Source organism: Protopterus annectens, chromosome 14.part0 (genome assembly GCF_019279795.1).
Source record: "Protopterus annectens isolate FY-2018-M chromosome 14.part0, PAN1.0, whole genome shotgun sequence".
In the NCBI taxonomy this organism is placed as follows: domain Eukaryota; kingdom Metazoa; phylum Chordata; order Ceratodontiformes; family Protopteridae; genus Protopterus; species Protopterus annectens.
The window spans coordinates 498,825,833-498,844,424 of NC_056748.1; the positions used below are offsets into that span (position 1 = coordinate 498,825,833).

At 37.2% G+C, this 18,592-nt stretch overlaps 1 protein-coding gene across 1 annotated transcript in view; it reads right to left on the bottom strand.

Annotated features, from left to right (window-relative positions):
- Positions 1–709: 709 nt before the first annotated feature.
- The window catches only part of LOC122788689 (extracellular calcium-sensing receptor-like), a 193,580-nt gene continuing 175,697 nt past the window's right edge, over positions 710–18,592 (bottom strand). The window contains exons 6-7 of the mRNA XM_044055584.1: positions 14,204–14,327; positions 710–1,626 (exon numbers count right to left, since the gene is read on the bottom strand). Of these exons, the coding sequence (XP_043911519.1) occupies positions 710–1,626; positions 14,204–14,327 (1,041 nt within the window). The remainder of the gene's footprint in view (positions 1,627–14,203; positions 14,328–18,592) is intronic.

Genomic DNA, 18,592 nt, shown 5'->3' on the forward strand with positions numbered 1-18,592 from the left:
TATGCATGTGTGATACAGAAAAGCAACCACAGCAGGGCAGCCACCCATTGGTCTGAAAACTGGCTCTGGATAATAGTCACTGCTGATGTGACACCCCAACCCTAAGTGCAAAAATGGGAAAAAGGGGTTGTGGAGGATGTATGAAAGGTATTAATGGATTTCCTGGTGGTGTATGTCCTAGAGGACAACAAGATATGATACTTTGGGTTGTGGAGGATGTATGAAAGGTATTAATGGATTTCCTGGTGGTGTATGTCCTAGAGGACAACAAGATATGATACTTTTTTTATGTATGTCCTAGAGGACAACAAGATATGATACTTTTTTTAGAGTCCATTGATGTCAGACAATGAAATGTTGACGGGGTGATTTAAATGATAAAGTGTACTAAAACAACTGATATACAGAGAACAAAAAGGTGTTAGAACATAAGCAAATAAATTAGATTCACAGTGAAATGGAGTACAATTAGATACAGAGTGAAGTGTGACATTGATATAGATGGATATTAGGAAAGCAGCAAGTAATATTAATGTAATATTGATATTTATTTGATTGTTATGTGAAACTAGATATATTCTAGAGAAGCAAACCTGGAAGGACAATCTGAAGAGATAATACAGACTGCATTGTTCAAGTTTTATTGACCAATTCTTTGCTTTTATGTGTTTATAAATTAGCAATCTGTATTTGATATTACTTGTTCCTTTCATGTCCTATTTCTAAATGTCCCCTTTCCTGCTACATGTTGCTTCATATTCTGATCAGGCCTTATCAAAATTATATAGCATTTATAACAAAAGATGCAACTGAGAAGCCCAGCACTGGAAGATAAAATGGCAAATATCTCCACAGCAACCATGTATTTTCCCTTTGTACTCAAATATGCTGGGATGAATGAAAGCCACACACTAACAAAAACTAGCATGCTGAAAGTGATGTACTTAGCCTCATTAAAGGTATCAGGTAGCTGCCTCACTAGAAATGCTACAATAAAAGACAGTGATGCCAAAAGTCCCAAGTAGCCTAGCATACAGTAAAAATATACTTTTTGTCCTTCGTTACATTCAAATATTATATTCTTACTTTTAGTTTTCATATTGACTTCTGGGAATGGAGAATATGTTAACAACCAAACAGTGCATATTATAACTTGCACAGAGGAGCACAGAAATACAATAAAATATGGTATCCTTGATCCCACCCATTTCTGTAATTTGCTATTAGGATTTGTAGCTTTAAAGGCTATGGCCACAGTGATAGTTTTAGATAAAAGAGAAGACACACTGATTGAAAATACCGTTCCAAAAACAGTCTGACGCAATATGCATGTCACTTTAACTGGCTGCCCAATAAACAACAAGGAACAGAGAAAACACAACATTAGTGATAACAGGAGGATATAACTGAGTTCACGGTTGTTGGCCTTGACTATAGGAGTCTCTCGATATCTCACAAAAATGCACAAGATGGAAACACTGGTGAGACACAGCAAGACAGCGGCCACAGTTAGTGCTGTCCCCATAGGCTCTTCGTATCTCAGGAATTCAACAATTTTTAAAGAACAACCATCACTTCTTTCATTAGGCCACTGATCATCAAGGCAGAGAAGGCAATCGAGTGTATCTGGCAAGAAAAGACATTTTAGTTTGTTGGTTTGACATTCCATAATCATAATTTGTAAATGCAAAATATATATATGTCAAATGTCTTTAGCACTACGAGGATTGATGGGTAAATAAATAGTGTTTACTAGTTCATTTCTGTTTGTCATTTATTGCAGCATTGATCTGTGCAATGTTCTTCGGCCCTGTTTTACTGTATACTACTTTTCATTGTCTAATAACATTCTGTCCTCTCTTGCCTTTTTCAATTGCATTCTATCTGACAAAGCTAAGTCAATAGTGTCCAAGGAAAATGCTGAGTATTATAAACTGGGAATGTACTCCAAACTGATTTATTTGACAGGATTTATTACTACTTATTTCCTTTTTCTATTGCAGTTTTAGTCATCCTAATGCAGCACACAGCATCATGGCTTGGCATATCCCATCAGGATTTATGCTTTACCTTGCTTCTTTCCTGCAGTATCTTTCATAATGACATCCATGGAAAGACGCATAGTGTTTTCCCTTCTCTCCTGTTCTATCATCTGCACTACTTCTCTCCTCTGCTTGCTGTGAATATCAAACTTAAAACTGTTTTAGACTTACATCTTCCTTCTGTCCAACCTACTACGTCATCCCTTTTTTAGCTTCAACTTTCTACTTTACGACATAGTCTCTATTCCCTGTTCTGGTTTTTCTATACCTATATGCATCATTTACAAGCTACTTTTTACCCTTGGCAATAGATTGTATACTTATTATAAACCAAAATGTTTGCCTTCTCCAGCATATAAATCTACATAACTTAGAAATAGGTTCTACTAAACATTATTCATAATTTTCAATACTTTATTTCACCAAATTGCCAACCCTAGAGTAAAGGGATCCCCAAAAGTAAAAAGTTACTTTCTTGAAATTAGTCTACCAGAAATATACACATTCTTTTTATGGTGTTTAACTCAGTGGAGTTGCTAATGAGAACAATGCAGCTGGATTTTCAAAAAGTTCGACAGTACCAAAGAAGAGAGCACTCTCTTCTCAGACTAGAAACTTAGCACAATCAGTATGTAGGATGACCCAGCAACTGGTAATCTTGCACAAAGGAAAAGCTTAAGGAATTTGCAATCCTGATTGCTGAAGTGTTAGCATAAATTTACATCGGAGTACACAGCATAATTTATTTGTTCGTTCAAAGTTACACGGAGTTGCACAAAAAAAGGAGCAGACCCTAACTGTGACTGCTTTAATGGGGGATCAACTGACCAGCAGATATTTAGTACTTCAGACTTTAAAGGCCAGATTCCTGATGAAATATATTTGTGGGTTTCATTAGAAAAATGTAATTAAATGATGTCTTATTGATGAAGGATGGTGTTTCAGTTGAGATTATATGCAGATAAATACCTAGGCTGCTTCTGGCACAATAATTAATGAAGTCCTGATATAAAAAACACACTTGGTTATTTAAGCTATAAAAAAACAATATACCCAATTGTTGCAAAGTTTGTTATGAGTTAATGAAGACAAATACAAAAGTTGTTTTCTTGATGCTTAATGGTGTTTCTGCCAGACCACATGTAGAGTCACGCCCAGGCTACATGTTGTTGTTGTTGTCTTTCGGCTTTTCTCAGTTAGGGGTCGCCACAGCAGAACTCCGGTCCGCTAATGATTGGCAGTAGATTTTCACAAGCGCCGAGGTGCCAGCTCGATGTTCAACCTTCAACGAAGGCACGCCCATTTACACATGTCTTTTGAATGCCCGCCCAACCACGGGGAGGACATGCAGACTCCACACAGAAGGCACTCCCTGTACTCCAGCCGAGAATCGAACGGGAGAACCTCAGGCCCAGGCTACATCTAATGTTGTTAAATAGTAAAAGCATATTAGGATATTGGTTTTGTCTTTTAACCTGCTAAAGTCTAGCTAAATAGCACATTGCAGAGTTATTCGTGATTTAAGCTAACAAAATAGTAATCATAGTTGTTTCACTAATGTTTGATAGTACTTCAGCCCAGAACAAATGTAGAACAAGGCCTAACCCACCTGTGATGAAGTTAATTATAGATTGCATGTTAGGCATATTCATCTTCCTCATCTGAGTGGTTAAAAGTTTGGGTGTGTGTTCCAGCTGTAATTAGAGAAAATAAATTCTGTTTTATTCAGTTTAACAGAATATCCATAAGTCAGAACTGGATTAGAAGGGAATTTGATAAATCCAAATTATACCAGACTGAGACTAACTGCGGTGGGAGTGCTGCGGTAGCGTTGTAGCCTAACAGTATGATGTTGTCTTGTTCGATTCTCAGCTAGAGCGTCTTCTGTGTGGAGACATGCATGAATGGGCGTACCTTTGTTGAAGGTTGTGTGTCAGAGCTGGCAACTCAGCACGTAAAAATCTATTGCCAATCATTAGCGGACTGGAGTTCCGCTGTGGCGACCCCTAACCGGGAAAAGCCGAAAGACACAACAACAACAACCAGACTGAAACTGTATTGCTCAGTTTTGATAGCATTACAAGTTAGAAATATCATGGAGTTGGAATCAAGAGATGTGACTGAGTTTAAAAAACAAGCTAGTCATTGTATAGAGCATGCAGATACAACATACAGTGTAAGCTAACTATTATAATTTTCATGCCTGCATCTTAAGAAACCAGTAAAGTAAATTAAGATTCTCTTGAGCTATCATTAAAGCAGAGTGCAACAGCTTCAGACAATGAAACGTGGGGGGAAATGCTTGGGGGATGCTAAAGGTCTGCTTAAAAAATAATACTAGTGATGTGAATTTTGGCAAATCCATGTTTGAAGTTGGTTGGCCATGACAAACTGACACAATGTTCTTAATATTGTTACAGCTCAGGTAACGTGGAAGCTAGTGCCTAGTAACAAGAGACCAGTTGTCCATTCTGAAATTGTTTCAGATACACAAGATATACAATGACTCATCATTTAAATGAGCTTAGGCTGGTGTCAAGACAGCACAGATGGGGGAGTGAGTTGAAGCTGGATTAAAGGGGAAAAATCTCAGGCATTATGAGGTTTGAACTGTACTACTAAATAGGATGGTATGTAATACTATAACAAACTGGGAGAAAGCTAGATAATTTCATAGTTAACAAAAAAATGTGGATATACAAAACGGGTTGCACAATGGATATTTAACATATTCTGTTCCGCAGTGGTGCAGCGGTAGCATTGTTGCCTCACAGCAAGAGGTTCTCCCGTTCGATTCTCAGTTGGAGTATGGTAAGTGCTTTCTGTGTGGAATCTGCATGTCCTCCCCGCGGTTGGGTGGGCGTTCGAAAGACATGCGTAAATGGGGGTGCCTTCATTGATGGTTGAACATCGAGCTGGCACCTCGGTGTTCGTGAAAATCTACTGCCAATTATTAGCAGACCGGAGTTCCGCTGTGGTGACCCCTAACAGGGAAAAGCTGAAAGACAACAACAACCGGATAAAACAGAAACATTTTACAAAAATATAGAGAAAACAGATGGCAGAGAAAGACTTAAATCAAATGCAAAGGTATGCTATTGCAGGATCATTTGTTTTTGCAGAAGACAGGCAAGCAGACACAGATGCTTTTACAAAGGATATTTATTTATTTAGCAGACACAAGTAGCCTTAGGATCCCTGGTGAGGACAATTGCCTCAGGCCAAGTTACCCTCTCAGTGTAGCAAATTTGCAACAAATAAAGCTGAGAAGGGCAGTACAAGAATAGGTCAAGAAGGAAGTCACCTTCAAAACCCCAAGTGTAGGAGGGTAGGTGGAATCTGAGCAGCATAAAACCAAAATACTGTTCCAGGAGCTTTAACAGAAGATGAATAAAGGCAGCTGGAGCCATGGAGACGATGTGGATAAATGTTGGATGCCTTTATATCCTCATTAATTAAGCATATAGGATTAAATTTCAAAATAACTGGTAATGGCAGAATCAAGTAGCACTAACAAATTTGTAAAAAATAACTGCAGAAAATGCTGAAAAATGACCACAGGTGGCAAGACAAATCCAAGGAACAAAATATAATCCACAGAGACAAGTATTTTGTTCCTTGGATTTGTCTTGCCACCCGTGGTCGTTTTTCAGAATCAAGTAGTTGTTAAGAAGCAGAATCTAAAAGGGAAACCTGAGGCAACCAAGTAGCTAAGTAGTCTGTTCAAAGGAAGATACAAACTCATTACTGTAATAGCAGTAGCCTTATGTTTGACATATTTCATGAGCTCTGTAGGAGAAGGAGTGGCAAGAACTATATACAGAAGCCCTTTCCTAGTTAAATAAATAGAGTACTACCATGAAGAGCTACAGCCAAGGCCAGTGAAGCAGAGACAGCCTACATAGTGGTAGGGAAGGCCAACTTGCAAAAGAAAAGCAAATGTTAAGACATGGACCACCTGGTTTGACATATCTGCTTATTTTGTGGCCCTATTCTTTATAAAGGACCCCACAGTAGCCTTGTCTGTATTTGATAAACAAAAGATATTCGAACTTTGCTCATCCATCTAGAGACTCGATAGAATGTGATCACATATTTAGGTAAAGAAAAGCAGAAAAGAAAAAGCTAATGTGGCAACATGGCATGCACATCATATTGCAATGTAGCCAATCACATTTGGAGACAAGGTAGGTTCTCCCAAATTTACAGGCAAATATTGATGGGTCTCCAATACAAATATTTGTAGGTAAGTAGAAAGCAGAGTTAGAGTTATTGTATTAACAATGTGGGAGACCACCCGACCTTCAAATGTTTTAGAAAACAAATATGGGTGCAAAGAGAGATGAGCCTTACATATATATATATATATATATATATATATATATATATATATATGGGTTCACTTCAATTCACTGACTTTCATTTCACTGACACCATTTCACTGAAATTCATTTCACTGAAAGTTCATTTCACTGACAACTATTATTAGCAATAAAATGGAATATTCCCCCTTCCTCACTGTAGTGCGACCCTGGAGTTAGAATATATAGTTAGGGGGTGTGGGGAAGCCCCCCCCCTCTTTTACTTAGCAATATTATATCAAAACGTAAGAATATCATATGAAATGAAGTGGGTTGGGCTCTGCCCCAGACCCCTAACTATATATTCTAAATCTAGGGTCGCACTACAGTGGGGAAGGGGGCATATTCCATTTACTTTGTAATAATAGTTGTCAGTGAAATGAACTTTCAGTGAAATGAAGTTTCAGTGAAATGAATTTCAGTGAAATGGTGTCAGTGAAATGAAAGTCAGTGAATTGAAAGTTCAGTGAATTGAAGTGAACCCATATATATATATATATATATATATATATATAGATATAGATATAGATATATTTATATATATAATATATATATATATATATATTAAATAGATATATATAGATGTGTGTGTGTGTATATATGTATATATATATATATATATATATATATATATATATATATATATATATGGATCTAGTTCTAAACCTCAAATCTCATATAACTGAACTTCATTTTCGTGAGATGAATATCGCGAAAGCTGAAATAATAGGGGCACTTTTTAAATATTGTTCTTACAAACTTAGAAAGTTCATAGAATAACAGGTTATGCATTCACATGAAATTTTCTGAAGGATATGAAGACTGAAATTCAAATATGTGCCATTATTTTCTAACTGCAGGCCTCAATTTGCCAGTGATTTACCAGAAAACCACAATTTTATGAGAAACAGACCAAAACTATGAGGCAAACTCTGGACATTCTGTGAAAATCTGGAAAACTGAAAGTTATGATGCTGGATTTAGCCACCTTGAACTCCTGGATGATAAAGTTTTGCACTTCTGTACTGATCCCATCAATATGTGCATCTCCTGCACTAAAAAGACAAGGCTAGTAGGAAATTCAGGTGAGACTGTACCACCTTCTTTTAAGTTCTCTCTCTTTGTTCTAGACCAAATTATATCCTTCTCCAAACGTGTTAGACATCAGCCATGTACCAAATTTATGTTGCCATCCCTGATGGTTAGTCTCTTATTTCTTTTAATTTGCATCATCCATTCCTTTGTTGGAAACACATGCATTTTTGAAAGACGAACTCTGTCCACTCTGTTGGTTCTATTTATCTGTGTGTCTAATGGCTAAAGCAGCTGTAATTGTACTACTACTTTGTCTCTGAGGTAGTGTGGCAACTCTCTGTTGTGGACTGTTTCAAGGATCTGCACCACTCCAACATTGTTTCTTATTGATCTACTCTTAAGGCTGTGGGTTGCTAATTAACTGCTTCTTGATGTTGTTGGTTTGACTCTCTCAGCCTCCATTTGCCTTCTGTGTGACCTTGAGCACGTCAACAAGACAGTGCTTTGGAGCAACTGGAAAAATGGTCTACTGTGCCACATGCTTAGTAAGAACCTTTGAACATATCAATTGTTTTCTTCAGTTTGCTAAACATTGATCTAATGTTCAGATATTCTCAAGCCAGATGGCTTTCGAATGGTGTGTACAAGTTGGTCTATAAAGACAAAAATCTTTCTTTAAATCCATATGCAGGGGGATTGACCTCACATAATGTAGCAATCTCCCAGGTCGACTAACTTCAGAAAAGGAAGGAAAACTATAGTAATTGAAAATTCAGTGAAATGAGTTTTAAACCAAACAAATGGCTTACCTTTATGTTTCTGTGCCATTAATTGTTAGTTACAGCTAGCCAGTTACTTTGTAAGCCCTCATGCTAAGCAGCTGACATGTTTAAAGCCCGAGTCATGTGCTACACTTGGAAGTATTTTCAGTGTTTGTTCCACCTTTGCCATCATGGCGTCTAGTTTTCTTGCTTTAATGTTTTCTGATATAAGATTAATGTCTCTTTCATCATAACTTCATGTTCTTAAGTAAAACAAACATGTTTAAAGTTCTAGGATACTGCCATGTTAAAAGTGGCAGATTATGTTGTCCTGTTGAATGCACCTTAGGCATGCCTCCACTCATACTCACACAGCTCTGCTTTGAATAAGCTCCCATACAGAATTAGTGTTCAAAAACAGTTGTGTCTTTCATTATGTAAAGAGACCGAAAGTAGTTTCTTTTCATTGGATTTCAGATACAGGAAGTCTAAAATCTTTTATTATGAAAAAGAAAATGCAGATCTAAAGTACTGCTTGCTATATAGACACCTGCTGCCAACAAAGTTTGTTCAGGAATCATATACTTTTTAACAGCAAGATGTGAATTTTCAGACTTCAAAGCCAAGAGCTCAAAAAGCCACAAGACATTTAAAAGAGCATAAATTATCTTCTATACATTATTTCTATTCTTAAAAAGAGGCATAGAACTACAAACTGTATTTGCTAGTCAAACGGCATGCTATACTCTTATCCCAGTGCTTTATCTTTCTTTCTGCTTGCATGTCACTGCAGACTAAAACTATACAGGGAAGATATCAGAAGAAAATAGTCAACTCTCCTCTTAGGGAAGATCTATTCAACTTCTCTAACACTTGTAATTTAAATAACACATCATACTGAGCTCCTAATTCAGGTTTCTAATGTGCATTTTCTATATTGCAATTTTAATGTTTTATAAATGTTCAAGGATGATACCAAGGATTATATCAAAATATAAACAGAAGAGGGTTGACATTAGCAACTGGCTTAGTTATTGGTGTCATTCTAAGGGGGACCAATATGTGTCAGCCTGGTTGGACATGATCGACAGACCCTGCTACTATGACAGGGATGGTCTGCACCTGCCTCCACTAGGCTTTTGGATATTGGCCAAAACATTATCCACCCTATAGTGCCTTTTTATGCAATGCCAATCTAATAAACCTTCTAACACAGTAAATTCTATGCAAGATAAAATAAGAGTTACTGCTCAATGCTAGGAGCTTCAACAAAATGCTCCACTCCCTGGAGAGTGTTGTGCAGTTACTATGCCTGCCACATATTTAGGCCAGCAAACGCACAAGAAGGATCAAGAGGTGGAGGTGAATCATTCTACATACAAAGCAAGCACACATCAAGATCGGTCAAACAATATGACATGCTTGAGCTACTCCATGTCCAACTAACCTTGGTTAAATCTGATACCATATCCTTGCTCACTATAGGTCCTCTTTCATGAACCAGAATAACTATACCACACACATGAATATACTGGAGTCACTCAAAGTTCATTCCAACAACTTGTCCATGGGTGATCTCAACTATCCCACCATAAACTGGGATTGATATATAACCACTAACATGCAGGCTCAAAGATTCCTGGATTTTGTCAAAGCAAACTCCCTGGTATAGCTAGTCTACACACCTACAAGGGGTACAAATATGCTGGATATGGTACTCACAAATATGAGAGAATGCTACACCCTTACCCCCTTGTGTAATGTCCTCACTAGTCAGAGCAGATCACAAAGTGGTCACCCTTGAAATAAATATAAAAACTGAATTCCCAGCAAACCCCAAAACCTTTAAGAACTTTTCCAAGGCTAGCTACTTCCTATTAAGTGATGGCATAGCTAAAGTCAAAGCCCCCGGTAAACTCAGAAAACATGGAGGCCTATGCTGAAGTATTTATGCAAACCCTACACAAGCATGTAAATAACTATATAAAAATAGCAGTACTAAACCAAATTAAACTTAGGACAAACTCCAAAAACAAGTCCCATTGGTGGACCCCCAGTATAAATAGGTCATGCAACAAAAGAAAGAAAACCCTGTCCAAAAATATGAAAGGCTACACCCAAAATATAAAGAATTTCCCTTATCAGTCTCAACAAGGAAGTGAGGGGACTAATCAGGTCCACCAAAGCCAACTTCAAGGCAAAAATACCCTCCCAGGCTAAGGATACCCATAAGGCATTTTTCAGTTATGTACACAATCTTAAAGGGAGCACCCAACAGTGTGCTGAACTAATAATCTATTACCGTACTGGGAGATAGAGCAAATTTGCTTGCTGATTAATTTATCTCCAATTTCACCACACCCTATCATCCCCCTTACTCCCCAGAAATACCCTCTACCATTTCTCCCCAGCTATCACTCAAGAACAGGTCCTCATTGCACTCTCCGGAGTGAAAAACACTGCGTCAGGAGGCTGTGATAATATTTGAGGATGCCTCCTAAGTAGCATTAAACATGACCTGTCGGGCCCACTAGAATCTCTATTTAACCACAGACAGGCTTTGTTTCTAGGAAATGGAGGACTGCAACAGTCATCTTTCTACACAAAGGTGGAGCTTCAACAGGCCTATAAGTTTGATCAGTTTTATAAGCAAGGAAATGGAAAGAATGTTATGGACCTGATTAGCAAAGACATAGGAAATCTTCAAACACAGGACTCATTTCAGTTCGGTTTTGTCAAGGGAAAGTCATACTTACTAAACTTGGTGGACTTCTTTGAGAAGGTCATTAGAGGCACAGACAAGGGCAAAGCAGTACATAATTTCTACCTTGACCTGGCAAAGACGTATGACACAGTAACTCACATAAGTATTATAGACAAACTCACATATTTAGGCATGAATCCCTGTATCACCTAATGGGCACCCAAATGGTTCACAGATAAAACACATGAAGTTAGGGTGGGGGAATTCACCTCCACCAAGAGGCATTGTCCCACAGGGTCCAGTACTGAGACCTCTCTTGTTTGGAATATACTTCTCTGAAGTCAAGGCACATGTAGACGGCCTTTGGCTGACCAGATTTGGTGATGATTGCAAGCTGGGTGTAATCACTGAATCCTTCAAAGATGTAGGTATCATCCAGAAGGGTCTGATACAGGCAAATAACTGGTGCTAGAACAAAGACCTAAAACTCAATGCAAAAAAATGCATAATCATACCCTTTTGGAAGACAAGCTGTCCTGCAACTTACAGCATTGATAACACTCAAGAGTCTTAACAGTAGATCCAGTGGTAAGGGACTTGGGAACTCAGGTTGACAGTAACCTGAACTTTGACCACCATGTGTCCATGGCAGTGAGATAATTCATCTGAATGGCGCAACATATAAGTAAGGACATGGCATCCAGATATAAGGAAATCATAGTCACACTATACTCAGTCCTTGTTAGACAAATAATCAAGTACAGCGCACCTTTCTGCATGTACCTGACCAGGCAACTGCAACAGCTACAGACGTTCCACACTAAAAGAATACAGGGTATAAATAATATGCCCTATGTGGACCACCTCAAAGCCCTGTCCCTATACTCAGTCTCCAACACACTACTGAGGGATGATCTATGTCTAACCTAAAGAAATTTTCTGATCCAGCCCTGATGGATCTGCTACATATTCACAAAACAAACAGCACTAGAATTACCCAATCTAGGGATCCAAACCTCATCTGCGATATAAACAAAACATGTTGGAGGGGCAGGTATGTGTTTTAGAGATTACCCCTTCTATGGAACAGACTCCTTATTCATGTGAAACAGAGCTCTTTCCTAAGTCTATTCAAACACAATTTAGACCAATGGACAGAAAATCGCAAAATCACCCCTGGCTTTTTGCCTGTGGCGTTTATGGACAGGGGCAGTTTGTAGATGCCCAAAGTATATACAAAGGCCATTCTAGCTTGTGAACATTGATAACTGGAAAATTGGGGCATGAATGGCTAGGCCTAAAAAGACTCGAGGGCCATTATCCTAGTAATCTCCTATGAGCTTATGATCCTAAGCCATTTGTGTTAAAAAAAGATAATAATAATCATAATAGCAATAAGAATATGCTATTTGTTAACTGTGTAAGTCCACTGGAAGCAGTTCTTTTTCATGGGCAACCCAGTAGGAATATGAAATGGTTTGTTCAGAGTCACACAGTAGGTAAATGGTGATTGTAGGAACCAAACATAGCACTACTAATAGTTTAAACAAAAACAGCATGGACCAAGAATAAATAACATCCCTGATGGAGCAGTTATAACAACAGATGTTAAGGTATTTCCTACCAGCAGCAAAGTAACATAGGTCCAAAGGCTTGTGGAGCAAGTTCAAGTCCTGTTGGCACTGAGGCCCCTGATATCCCTGATTCCATGTTGGAACTTACAGGTATCTATGAAGTTATCCAGTATGGGTTAAGTTTAATTGGGGGTTATTTTATAGGCAGAGGAGTGTTTGAAATATAAAGTTATCATGTGTCTTGGTATGGTTTTGAAGGAGGATAAGTTTATTGTTGTGCTCAGATTATCAGGGGGTAATTCTAAGCAATATGTTTCAAATAATGAAGTAACTTTTAATGCATTGTATGCCAGACATAGGTCTGTCTAAGAAGGCAGTAGGATACAGACAGAATGAGAGAGAGAGAGTCATGGTAGTCTCTGGTTATAAGACAAACCTTAATGTCCTTTATTCTTTTTGTGAGGAATGTTTATACCTTCTCCAAGTGCACTAAATCCTATGTAATTACATTACAAAGCAGGATGCAGTATTTTATAATTGGTCTGATAAGAAATGTATACAGGGACACAACTACCTTTTTGTTACACAGCTATACTTAAAATAACTCTGAGTTGCATTAATCAGCCTTTTTATCACTGTAACACTGTATTAGATTATCTATTGATTCTTTTAATGTCTTTCCTGAGCTACATATAAACATTGGCTTTTTATCCACTGACTAGGTAATCTGGGTATTTGAGCACAACTTCTAATTATTTCATATTACCTTTTCAACTAACTTAAAGCATTAAAACTGGTAATAAAACAATCAACTCCAGTCTCTGATTCGTTTGAACTGACTACCATTAATACCTGGGAGCAAACCTTTATTGTGCTGTCTAACTATTGCTATTTGCTGTTGCTCAGCAAAATTTAATCTGGTACTTTAATAATTCATGGCAAAGACCAGCTCACTCTTCTGAAGCATTTCTATACACTTAACAGTAGCTGACCTTTAGAGATGTTATGTTTCATCAACTTTGGGTGTTTCCTATTATATTTTTGTTGCAAAAAGAAAAAGCCAAAATCATTTTTTTCAATGAGAAATTGTTTTGTAGTAATAAATGCATTTGAATATTCACCATATAATATTGTAAACTTTTACGTTTGTAATTTTAAATGTTCACTGTGCTGTTTGTATAGTTAAATTTTCACAATGCTGTTTGTATAGCAGTATACTAAAACAGTAGACAGGCTACAAATAGTAGAAGGATGGAGAAATGTTTATGTATTGCTCTGGATGAAATTTATATCGCATTTACACATTCCTAGATGGAAAATCTATTTTACAAGATCCGCGGTGGTGCAGCAGTAGCGTTGTTGCCTCACAGCAAGAGGTTCTCCCATTCGATTCTCGGTTGGAGTGCAGGGAGTGCCTTCTGTGTGGAGTCTGCATGTCCTCCCCGTGGTTGGGCGGGCATTCGAAAGACATGTGTAAATGGGCGTGCCTTAGTTGAAGGTTGAACATCGAGCTGGCACCTCGGCGTTCATGAAAATCTAGTGCCAATCATTAGCTGACCGGAGTTCTGCTGTGGTGACCCCTAAATGGGAAAAGCTGAAAGACAACAACAACAGATACAGAAAATATAGCCATATAGTTTTATAAAAAACCTTAGAAAGTGCCTGTTAAATTACACTGAAGAAGCAGTTTAAAAGCAAATATCCAGTTTAATAAATTACTATATACCTGTTTCATTTGAAAATTCTCCAATAGCACATGGAATGCAGTCAAAGCAACAAACAGGCTGTCCCTGCCGTACCACTTTTCTGAATCCAGGAAGACAGCTTTCACTACAAACAGACCTTGGAATCTAGGTAGCACAATTAAAACAGTATAAGCGACATCTCTTCTTTTCTCTAAAATATTTAGACAAATAGTAAGCACACATTATGTGGAAGAAGAAAAAGTTATGTTTGAAAAATTTACAATGATTTAAGCAAACAAAAGACATTTTATATTGTTCAAAACTGTCATAATTATTTGAATAGCAAAAAAACAGATGTAAATAAGCACTTATATTCATTATTTTTGAATAAGTATTGTGTACCCTACCTCTTCTGCAAACACCTTTGAAATGGCATGCACATTTTTATGTAGGAACAGTATCTGCTGTGTAGGGATGATTGCTCTTTCATTGTGCTGTGCAACTGTGGGGCTGGGGTAAACACTGCATAACAGAGGTGGAGTGGGGAGTGAAGCCCCATGTAAAAATCATTTTGGGGATGTGTGTGTGTGTGTGTGTGTGTGTGTGTGTGTGTGTGAGTATTGGAAATGCAGGGTTGTATATGTTTATTTATGGTCTGGCTTGTTTGCCATTTAAGTCAATGTTTTATGTTTAGTTATTTGACAGTCAGTGTTTCGCATGTTCATAGGTTCACTGATAAGTACTAGGCTAACTACTCTTGTGGGCCATTTTTCCTTTTTGTGTTTGAGTTAGCCTATCCCATTTGGTTAGAGACTGTTCTTACCCATCCAGTAGTTGATAATTATATACTAACCCTAATGAGAATAAGCGGGACTATACCATAGATAATTTGAGGAGATCCATACATGGGATAAAGCATTTAGCAGCTGCCTCTGTCCATTAGTAGTACATGTGGCAGTCCTGAGGTAACGTTTCTGTTTCCTGGAACACTTGAAAATGGACAGGAATGAACTCTGTTTTATGTGGATGGGGAGTCTGTTCCAGAGCAGCAGTATCCCATGCGAGATATACCTGTCCCTCCAAGCCATTCTGTAGATGTTGATGTTGTAGACGAGGTTTGCATCTCTAGACTGAGTATTTCTGATGTCATTTGACTTGTTGATGTACAGTAAATTATCAGTATTGCATTGGAGGATGCCTTGTATGCCAGACACAGGCCACATCTATGCAGTCTGTATGATACTGAGTATAGTGACAGAGCTTTGAGTCAGTCCTTGCACAGAATATATAACATTTATATTTATCCAGAATATAGTTTATATATACATACACATATACATATACAACATACACATGTATAATGCATCAGTGATATTTGACTTTGTGATTAAATCTCATTAATCCATGCTTAACTCATATTGTAAAGTCTGACCAACAAAGTAACTCCATCTAAGATGCTATGAAGATATGCATTTATGTAACCACTTAGAGGAAAAGTAAAAAAAAAAAAAAAAACAGTAAAATCACTAGGAAATATAAGACCTTTTATGACATTTATAAATTATGATTTAATGAGAAGTAATAAAAAATGGAATATTCATGATAAAGCTTATTTGTCAAGTACATATGATAATTTCTTTTAAAGGAACAGAAGTCAGCAGAAGTCTGATCTGATGATAACTATGATGAATGATGAAGAACAATTCAAATGTAAAAATTTATGAGGAAGTACACAGCTGGCAGCTTAGGGGTAATATTACTTCCCCCTACAACATCCAAGTGATGCTACACTTGTAATGTGCCACAGAGGGTTGAAGATCTCACTCATGTCAATTTACATGGGGAATTGTACAGAGCAGGTAGACATGGTAATTTAATGCATGTGTCAGATGTCACAGAAACGTGAGTTTAACAACGATTCCTCTCCTCTGAAAATAGGAAACACAGCATAAGATATAGGGCTGAGCAAATTAAAATTTTAATAGCGAGGAATAAGACATCAGACCTTGCAATGCTTTATACAAATGCACTATCTGAACTTGGCAAAACAACATTTAAAGAACATAACAGAAATCAAGTATTGTAATCAATGCCCCCCCCCTTGAAGAAAATTGCAGGTAGTACAGGTAGTGAGATCCAAAATAGGTCATGAGTATAAAATTACATTACTTAAATGCACTGGGATTACCAAAAATGTATAGAAAAAAATAAACCTGAGACTGAGCATTCACTGAAAAGGAATTCAACAGAGAGAAAGGAAGTGGTCAGATTAAGTGTAAGGTTATATCTACATGAAGGAATAGTATACAGAGCAAAAGATCTGTAAAACTGTTTCTGTCTACAAATAAATATTTCATGTAAAAAGTCATAGTTCAAGATAGTGCAGGTGACAACAGTAAGAAACGCATTGGCTGAGACAACACATTTTAATCTGGTAATTTGATGGCTTTAGTAAACAAATTTCAAAATGCCTTCCATTAAAATTATATTTACAGTTTGGTAAATGTAATGGAAGAATACATACATTTTCATTTATTTAAATGAGGTAGACAAAAATACTTTCATAAATTATGGGAGTCATATGATTTCAGGAAGACCACTCATGCAACTCCAGAATGATCACAACAATGTGGAATACATCGAGTCACTAAAGTCACTGCATCCCTTTTCCTGAGATGTAGCAGCCCATAAGGTGATGATATGTAAATGGGGACAGAGGGAAGTGGGTCAGATTGTCTTTTCAAAATAAATAAATAAAAATAAGTGATTCTGCAATTCTGCAGAACTATCTGGACTGCCTGCCTCTCAATATTAAAATTCACAAAGCTGATCTTCACAAGACCAACCTTTATCCATAAACTAGCATGTCAGAAGAAATACAGATATGTAGAGAGGTGGGGGAACAAACTTGTTCACTGCACTCTCTAAAATGAATTAAGGATGGTACACAAGTTATAACTATTAAAAAGAATCATCCTTAATTTGCAAATGGCCCAGAGTGTTTGCAAATGCTGCTGCAGCAAATCCTAGACAACAGGAAGGAAAATTTGAAAACTTCTTCAGTTTGGAATCCTAGATTCTTTTTTAAAACATTTAGCAGCCTCTGACCAGTTACCAAATGGATATTAAAGAACCATATACATCATTCATAAAGCATTAGCTATTCAGTGCACTATACAAATCGCATGTCTGTGCCTCATTAGGTAGTCATTGCCGCGCTCTCATTCTAATCTATGAGCCAGGGACTTCTAGAAACAACAGCTTGCCAAAATATCCTTTGAAACCAATCAATAAATAAACCATGTCCACAAGGTAGGAGTCCATATAAAGTCAGATAGGCCTCTTTTTCCACCATAACTCCAAACTTATCCTTGAAAACAATTAGCAATGGCAGCTCTTCTATGTCTAGTTACTTTTGCTAAATGGTCTGCAAAACAGCACAATAGGAAAGCACAGAAATTAAAAGTATTTGTTTTTTTCTGGTAAAGAGTAAAAGCAGTGGATGTTGATATCACTTCTTAGATAAATCTTATCTTATCTTAGACAAATCTGTCTGACAAACCGAGGTTCTACCTTCCTGAGGTGACGGCAACTCAAGAACTCATTAAAGATCTCATGGCACTTTGCAATAAACAAGAGAATAAAATGCTTATTGTACATTATGTAACATTTACATTAAACCATCTCCATAATTAATTTCTTCTCTACATTAGGAACTGCTATTTGCATTTTTCATACACTTTATAACTTAAGGATCCTATATCCTCAGTATAGTCCTATTTCTTTTCCCTTTCCTCAGTCATGTCCTAATTGTTAGTTTAAACAGAAGCAGTACCAAGCACTCGTCCTTACCCAGTGTCTGGACTGTGTATGCTTTTCCATACCCCATTTTGTCCTTAGCACGGTTTCCATACCTCTCCTTTATGAACTTGCAGAAATATTTGTATTTTTCCACATTGTTTTTCTCAGTATCCTTTATGCACCAAAAAGAAATGAGATATTCAAGCTCAAAATCTAAATTTCATGACAACTAAAGTGACAAAGTCTGTTTCTTTGTCTCGATGAAAAGCATATAAAGTATTCATAACTTATGGATTATGGCTTACCTCTGAGCTACTCCTTTACTATTTTCTAGAGCATTTTGCCATATTAAGAGTCCAACAGAAAATGCTCCATTGATTGCTTCTTCTCTTTGAAACCTTTTCTCAAACACATACATACATTCTGCCTTTTAGCTATGGTTGCCTTATAGGCCATTCTTCCCCAGACACATAATCTCTAAAAATTTCTCACTCATCATATTGATACTCTCCTTGAGGCTCATCTCTGTTTCATCAATTTTCCTAAATAGCAAATTCTTATTTCTAATATGCATTTCATATCCTCAGCATCTATGTACAATTCATTTGAATTCTAATTTTAATGTAATG